General features: G+C 47.7%; 1 protein-coding gene across 1 annotated transcript in view; it reads left to right on the top strand.

Annotated features, from left to right (window-relative positions):
• LOC104506404 (RNA-binding protein Musashi homolog 2-like) overlaps positions 1-2,887 on the top strand; it is a gene marked incomplete at its 5' end in the record, with an annotated part of 63,417 nt that extends 60,530 nt beyond the window's left edge. Inside the window, one exon of the mRNA XM_010147340.1 lies at positions 2,847-2,887. Within this exon, the coding sequence (XP_010145642.1) occupies positions 2,847-2,887 (41 nt within the window). The remainder of the gene's footprint in view (positions 1-2,846) is intronic.
• Positions 2,888-8,602: the final 5,715 nt, after the last annotated feature.

The raw sequence follows: 8,602 nt of genomic DNA, 5'->3' as shown, positions 1-8,602 counted from the left end.
CCCCCGTGCCGTGGCCTGGCTGCAGGGCACAGCCAGGGTGATGACAAGCCCTTCCGCCTTCCAGCACCTTTCCTTTCAGCCTGGGGTTTCCCGGGCAGCTCTAACAAGCAAAGCAATGCCACTGGCTGTAGGGCTTACTAACGGCTGAAGCCCACCGGGACGCCGCAGCGAGGAAACCCTGGCGTGCTGTGCATTACATCCATGGGCGTGCTTGTCGCGGGGGTCACGCATGAGCAGTCCCACCGTCCGCTGCCGCGCTCCTCCGTGGCTTAGAAAGGGAGGGGTGGGAGCACAGCTTTGCTCAGAGTGATTGGGAAACCCCATGTAGTGAGCACCGGTGGGTTTGGAGGAAAACCAGACACCCTCCCAGGGGGGTCCTTCAGGACAGGTGAGGATAAGGAGGGATGCTCAGCTCTACCTCTGGCACACCTTGTGTTCAGCACTAGGTCGTTAGGATGAAACACGGCATTGGAGCATATGTGTTATTAACACCCATAAGATGAACAACGTCCTTGGGATGGTAGTTTCTGTGGAGCTGGTTTTCGCAGGAGTCATAACGCCAAAGCAAACAGCACTGATACGTTGGGGTTTTTTAATTGCTATACTTCACAAATGCCAGGGCTCTATGTGAAACTCATCCACCCCTTTCCCGCCCGTGCTACCACCCTCCCAACCAAGCCAGGTCTGAAACAACCAGGGCGTCAGGGCTGGCAGGGGAGCTGCTGGGGTGGCCTGCCGGGCCGGGAGGGTGGGCAGGTGACCAGGCCAGCCTGGCTGCTCCACCGGAGCCGGCGGGCAGAGGTCCAAGCTGGCAGGGACTGGAGCTGGCAGCTGAATGGAAGGAGGAGGCTGCAGAAGGCGTTTGCTTGTTGTCTCACACTTTCCTCCTGTGTCCTCACAATTCCTTGTCTCAGCTGATGCATATGAAGACAGCTACATGAGAGACACCTTTGATCAGTTAAATGATCAAAATCAGCAAAGCTTAGATTACTTTAATTATAAACATGTCTGAAATGAATGTGTCTGCTAGCTGGCAGCAGAGGCGCCGTTTGACTCTAGCCCTCATTACATATATATTTTTATTAAGGGCCTGGTTTTTCAAAACAAGCTTTCCAGTTATTTGCTAGTTATTTTCAGTCTCTTGCAGATTGAATACATAGAAGACAATCCGAAGTGGATTGTCACCCCTAAAAAGCAGGTGCAGCCCATCGCAGGCACTGGTTGTGCCTTGGGGAGCAGGGCAGTGAAGGCAGGCTGCTCAGAGGCCTCCGTCACCCTGCTTGCGTTTCCCTGCCCTAAAGCTCTGCCCGTGTCATGTGCTCCACTCCCACTCGGATAATTTATTCCTTAACGGCAATCAAAATTGTTAATAGAGCTGTTAGGTGTTTTTTCTCAGATGACTGGGGACTCCAGAAATGTGGCGCGGGGCACGGGAACCCCCCTGCCAGGAGGCACAGTGCACGGGGTCTGACACCCACTAGCAGGACTGGGTGTCCCCCTCCCTGGAGCCAGGCGTTCGGAGGGAGGAGTGTTGGTACAGAGCCCTGTACCATGGGAGCAAAGCTCAGGGTCTGAGAGAGCATTGTGGGAGTGGGTCAGGATTTGAGGGCGGCATGTGCCAGCACTGCTTGCTCCTGCCATGGAAACGGCAGTGGAAGTAAGCGCCGCTCTGCACGGTTGTGTCCTGCCGTGTCTCGGGTGCCTGCGTGGCTCTCCCCGCTCTCCTTCCGCCCCTCGCTGCCAGTGGGATCCACATGCTGTGGCACAGGGCTCCTGTAGCCCTTGCTCCCCCTTCCCCGGGCACCGGTGAGGGGTCCGTGGGGAAGGGCGTTTAGTGCCACAGGACAAGTAGCTTAAGCATGGTTCCAGCCTACAGTCCGCCTCCTCAAACGAGCCCGAACGCCCCAACCCTTCCCTTCGTGTGTTTTGACGCTTGCAGAAGTACGCGTGGCACCCGTGGTACGACTGTGGCTTGGAGCATGAGATGTGCAAACCTGATGGAGGGGAATCTGAAATTTGCTTTTAAATAAGTGGTCCTGCCCAAACGCTTAGTGTCATGATTCAAAAAGAAAAATCTTTGGCCATGTCTGCAGGAGCATCCCAGGCAGCGTGGCCAAGAGCTCTGCCTGCCTCCTGCCTGCCGGCACCTGCGCAGCAGTGGTGCTGCAGCCACCGTGCACGCGTCGGCACACACACCTAGAAGTGTACAGCCCTATGCCAGTGGTTCATTACAGAGGAGAGCTGGCAGTGCCCGTGACTGCAGCTGGGTTATGTTCTGGGCTGATGCCTGTGCTGCAGAGTCAGCCTGGCAGGCGGGCTGCGGCCAGGGCCGTCCCCGCGGGTGTCATCGCAGAGCTGCGCTGTGAGCCGTCACCATCCCGCACGGCTCTGCCAGCGCGCCTTCATCGGTGATTCCTCAGGTTACGCCACCTTTTTAACTTAAAGAAAAATGCTGAAGGCCCGTCTGACTTGAGCTGCCCTGTTGGTATTTACAGTTGTCTGAGTGGGACGAGGCTACGAATGTCACCGTCCAGCTGTTTGCATTTCGGTTTCTGCCAGGGCTGCTGGCAGGGTCCCTGCATGGCCCCTCTCCCCCATCCTCCACTGCTTCCTGTTGGCACGGGGACAGCCCCTTGCTCCGCGGGCGAGACACACACCGCCGCTTTGGCGACTGCTCTATTTTCTCCCATCACATTATTTTTTTCCTCTAGGCCGTTACAACTCAGTACATAGCCTTCTTTTTTAATTGCAATCACTCCCTTTCTGTGACTTTTTTTTTTTCTTCATTTCTGGGACTTATCTTTTCAGTTTAATCTATTAATTTCTGTTCTTATTTCACTTTGCAGACTATTTGCCGATTTCACAAGACATAATTTTTATCAACTAGTTCTTAAAGATGCATAACAAATTAATCGGGGTTTACTACAGTGCTAATGAGAGAGAGACAGAAAAAGCCTGGGTGGTCCATGTTTAATATCAATGTCCACTGAAAAATTGCTGCTTTTACTGACTGGTTTGATTGACTGGGCTTTTTATTTTATTTTTTTAAAGGCTCCATACCCTCACTGCTTTGAGTTTGCTTTTTTTTTCCCCCTCTGCTTTGTTATGAGTTTTTAATGCCCACTTGGAATGTAACTCACCAGGATTGGGGTTAGGGGCGTTATGAAGGCATGACTTCTCACAAACTTTTTAGAAATCATTTTACCAGGGAAGCAAAAATGATGATTGGGTCTTACGAGCAGCTGCAAGGAGAGATGTTGGCACTTTTTAACATAGAGATGGTCAGTAGTAGCCAAATCCTAACTAGGCTGGAGCCAGACGAGCGTCTCCTGTCACTAGGCTCATAAGCAGCGCAGCATTTGCTTAGTGAGAACGAGTGCCCTGTGTCCGCACCCCGTGGCACTGGCAGCTGTGGGCGTAGCAGTCCCACACGTGTTTTCTCCTGTTTCTATCACTTTGGGTTGGTGGCTCTTTCTAGAGCTGCCATGATCATGCAAAAGCCACGGCCAGACACCGCCGGAACAAGGGCTTAGGCAGTTACTGCACCTCCCGCAGCAAACCCTGCCCAGCTCCGAGCCACTCACCGCCCCCGGCCCTGCAGCGTGCTCTTACTTGCCCTGCAGTTGCTTCTGCTTCCAGACTTCGCTTGCAATTCATGAGCAAATGACTTGGATTTTGGCGAGAAGGACGAGCATTCCCCTGCTAGCTTGGGCTGTCTCGTGCCTCTTAATCTCCATCCAAATCGCAGAAGAGCTATAAACCTGTGTAGTAATGCCTCCATCTCTGGGCTTGACTTGTAACAAGACCAGATTCTGGACTTCTGGGTAGAAAACATGCATTGTATTTAAATTTTGTTTTTCTTTAAGTGTTTCTACCCATTTTATAAGTTTGTGAGAAGTAAACTGCATGCTTACAGTAGAACTGTAATGCATTTTAATGTTTGTTAATCCACTTGTTTAAAATGTCAGTGTCAAAGGCTCTACAATACACGGCTATGCTGTTCATTTCATTAAAGATGCTTGATGTAATAATTGGTTAGTTTTCTTTTTACTTTTCTGCAGGCAATAGCTTTTTTTTAATCTGTATGGCTTCTTATTATTTTGTTTGGGTTTTTTTTGCTATGAATTGCTTTGCTTTTGTGAACTTGTCTTAGTGTGCATGATTTGCAAACATTTCGGCTATTGTGAATTTTCTCATTTTTTGTAAATAGTCCATCTGTGCTTTTCTTTTTTTCTTTTTTATGACTTTTTTCCTGTAAGTAACTGAGGTAGAAAATAATAATAAATTGTTTACAACGGATATGTTGTGTTGCTGCTCTCTTAGCTTGCAGTTTTAATATTTTGGTTTGAATGCACCAAATAACCAGTACCAATGACAATTTAATAAACGAATAAAACAACCATCATTCACAGTGTGTGAACCAGTGTTTGAAGAATCTGCAGATGAATGGTTACATACGAGATATGTTTACTCCAAAAATTAAAACCAAAAAAGACAACAACGCACCCATAATTGGAGGGAGAGGAGTGACTCCATGTTAAAATTGCTGTATTCCCAACAGTCTGATCTTCCATCACAGTGGTCAGTGCAGTCCGTGCCAGCAACCGAGTGGCTTTAAGCACCAAACCCCTATTAGGAACCTTTGTTGCAAACTCTCCGGCTCTAACGGGCAGGAATCTGTTTCTGCTGTTTGGAAATGGAAAGGAAAAGCAGGTAACTTGTCGCTGTGAGGAGGTCCCCGGCTGGGACAACAGCCTTGGTGCAGAGCCCGCGGTGGGACGGGCACCGCTGGCCGTGTCTGCAGGGCTGGGGTGTGCCATCATGCTGTTTACCTCAGTTATGCTCTCTTCCATTGTTACCTAGATGCTGGAGGATTGTCAGTTACTTAGATGCCTGCAGCTCAGGAATTTAACTTTTTTTTTTTTTAATTAAAGGTTTGTTTGCTTGTATGTTTGTTAAAGCTTATTAAAACCTTCGTATATGGGGAGACGTGAGAAAAACAAATACTTTCACAAACTTCTCGGAGCTTGGGGAAATACACTTGCTTATTAATAATGGTATTCATAGTCTGTGAAGCCCAGCCTTGGGTCACGCTCCTGCAGTGCCTGGTGCTGTGAAAATGCAACACAAGATCAGTTCAAAGTCTAAACTGATGTTTTTCATTACGATGAGAGCATTTAAAACCAACTTTCTGTTAATCTGTAGAGCTTAACTTAGTTTCTAACCTGATACCAGCCACAAACCATTCACTTGTTGGCCACCAGTGCTGGGCAGGAAGGTATTCTTGTGCAGAAGTTACCTGTGATGCTTGCCTAGTAGGTCTAATAGTTATTTTGTGGGTCAGGAAAAGGAGCTGGTACCAAAGACAAGGGTCATTATTATGATAATGATATGCTTAAGGCACTTCTCATAGTGTCTGTGAGAAGGAGGTGAGGCAAGGAAGTTCCTGTATCTGTTACTTAGGATGCCCAGCAGTACTGGGAAGCTGCAAGCTACAGTGCCTCTGCAGTCTCATCCTTGGTTAACAGCCTCTTCAGGGGAGCGCTGTGAAAATGGGAGGAAAAGCATGTTTTTGGAGCTCCAACCTGCTGCAAAGCTGGTCGTTTCATCTATAGTGAGGTGTGGTGGTAACCAAAATCCCCACAAAGGGTTTAGTTGATACTGCCAGCTGATAGCAGCCACAGTCTGGTTGCCAGTGTGGCGTTTCAGTGCCCCTGAGCCACGTTCCCCTGTACACAAGCACCCGACTATCTACTCTGGTGGTGTAAAGTGAATTTAAAGTGGCGATGCTGCCTACACATGGCTTGTTCACCAGCAGGGAGTCAAGAAGTTGGTATTAATAAGGGTCAACTCAGTAAAACACTCTTTTAAGGCACTGTTAGACACGCCTGGGACTTGTATAACTTTTAGTAATAGGAGTAAAGTTTGTCTGGTCACGATACTTTAATGATCAAACAGCATTAAGAAAGAAGGAGAAATGGCTGGCAGCTGCAAAGCAGGAGGAGGAAACACAAAGTATTTTTTAATTGTCTGTTTGGTTAGTTAAGCCTTGTAACAGTACGGGATACGGAACAAAGCTGGGAATGTTTCTCACTCCTCTGTCTAACCCTTTCTTAACTGCTCAAAATCTGCTCTAATCATCCCTGCGCTGCATGCTTTTTTCACCTAGAACACATTACTGCATCTGCATGGCATAAAATGGTTTACAGAGTGTGTTTGAAATCTGCTAGAACCACCTTAATTACCACTCTTCAGACCTCTCCGTTTCAGTCTCACTTGGCAAAAACAAAGACTATAGACCGGGCCTGGTTTAAAATTAGGATTTGGGGGTTTCTTTTGCTGGCAGAGGCCAGGCTGAAGAGAGACCGTTCACACTGCAGGTGCATCCCTGGAGTGAGGAGCAGCTGCAACTGCAGACAGCAAACTGAGGGTTTAATACAGCAAAGCCCATACGTTTCCAGCCAGAAGGTACTCCTTCAAGTTCTGCTGAGATGACAGTTGTTTTTGTTTTGAGGCAGGAAGAAATGGTACCCAGAGCTGGTCCCTGAGTGAGCAGAGCTCAAGCACCTTTGCTTCTTCGGCATGTTTTTCCTGAGAGGAGTTGCATTTTTTTCATGTTGTTGTGAATTGCTTAAAATTCCTTTTGCACCTCCCATTTCCCCCACCCCTTAAAATAATCTCCTGGATGGTAAATCTAAGGTGAGGTTTTTAAGAGAGAAGCTGTTGATCAGAGTGGGTGGTTCAGCTTCCACCCATCTCAATGGCAGCGGAGTGTGGTGAGTAAAAATGCTGTCTGCCCCCCTTTTTCTGCCCTGTCACCTCTGCAGGTGAGGCTGCTCTTAAGGTTTCCCCCAACAGCGTGTCTGGCTAAGGACCAAAACTGCCCGGATCCTTTGTTAGGTTTGGCTCTATTGATACCTTGAATAACTACTTGAACAGTAAGAACATCGTGAGCACTGAACTTAAATGCTGATTGTCCTATTCTCAGCGCTCACTGATCCATGTGTGGAGTTTGAGACAGGCTTGAACACTTCAGGGTCGTTGCTTTCAGAGTGAATGATCATAAAGGGACAGGGAGGAGAGAAAAGAAAAAAAGAAAAGGACCAAACCTACCAGTCTCTCTTTGCATTTTGGGATGCTGCAGCTGCAGAATGTTTCTGCTGCGAACGGGCTACGGCTGCAGCAACTGGGAAGTGTCATGAGAATAAAGAGGCATAACACAACCCTGCATGTCCAGAAGAAAGCATGGCTAACCCAATAGAAAGATGAACGTGATGTGGTAATGCCAACTCTGCTGTAGGGAATTCTACGTGTCCGAGTTAGACAGAGCATGATGCCTTATGTGCGGGTAGATACGATTATATCTGTGAAGCAGTTAAAAATTGGGAGCTGGGGGTTGCAAAGATGGAATGTGAATGTTTTTCAATCACGCTTAGTAGTACGATTTCAAGCTGAAAATCAAGTAGCTTCCAAGTCCTCCTTTGCCCAGGAGCAGTAATACATAGTCACTGCAGCGAGGCCCTAAAGGCTTCTGGGCTCAGCATCGCAGTCCTCTGCTCTGACCTTTTCTATAACGTGGGTTATGAAATACCTGGGGGCCATTCCTCCAGCAGGGCAGCAGGAAGTCCCTGGTCCTCCCGTGACAGCTGCTGTGCTCAGTGAGCTGTCACATCTGAGAGGGGCCTTCGCTCACAACTTCAGCACGTGTAGGCGTGAAGAGTTCCCTACCCTCTGATAAGCTTGTCCTCTGATGAATTATCTTGTCTTTTACGTAGTTGCCTCTTGGCTGTGTTGAATTTTTCCAGCTTCAGCCTCCAGACGCGGGTTCTTTTTATGCCTTTGTTCATTGTCAAGGATCTGTCTTTTAATAATACTTATCCAGATAGTTTAGATCATTCATAAAAATTTAAGCGAGCAGTTTGACCAAATAGCTCATTTTCTGTACCATCTAAGCAACTGAAATGAGGCTTGAAGCAAATCAGTGCCACTTTGCTGAACTTTAAATATATGCCTTAATGTGGTTCCATCTAACCTGCCCTTGTTCATTCAGCAGCAGGTGACTGCAACTCAGAGCTGCTGTGCTGCGTGACAGCTTGGGCACAGTGAGTTCACAGGTATTCCTCCCCCTGCAGTGAGCGTTTCATTTATACTCACCTTGTTTATTAAAGATTGATAGTAAATGTTTGGCTTTGGGCTTTAAAATGAGAAATGCTTTCATCGGAGCATCAACGGTATTAACCAGAATTACTTGCTTTTAGGAAGCGATTAGGTTGAGATTCTCTTTCATTCAGGTCGGCTGCATTCACTCGAAGCTCAGAATTCTCTGTGTTTCACCAGTTACTGAATTAGGGAGAATCCAAATTGCATATTGAGTTCGAGTGTTGAGGTGAAGTTTTCATGGGACACATTTGAGAAGTACAGCAGATGCTGCTTCAGGCTGCTATAGGGTAGGAGCAGTTTTTAAGCAGAGTAAATAAACGGAGTCAGCTACCAGCTTTTACCTTCTGGGTTGCGGTGGTTTGAATGAATAGTTTTCTTAGAGTACGCCGTTTGCTTTTGAGAAGTTCCCCAGTTTTCTGTACAATGGAATAACTGCAAAAGG

This window comes from Eurypyga helias, unplaced genomic scaffold, assembly GCF_000690775.1.
Source record: "Eurypyga helias isolate BGI_N326 unplaced genomic scaffold, ASM69077v1 scaffold27082, whole genome shotgun sequence".
In the NCBI taxonomy this organism is placed as follows: Eukaryota; Metazoa; Chordata; class Aves; order Eurypygiformes; family Eurypygidae; genus Eurypyga; species Eurypyga helias.
The sequence above is the reverse complement of the archived record's forward strand: the minus strand, read 5'-3'. Positions and strand labels throughout refer to the sequence as shown.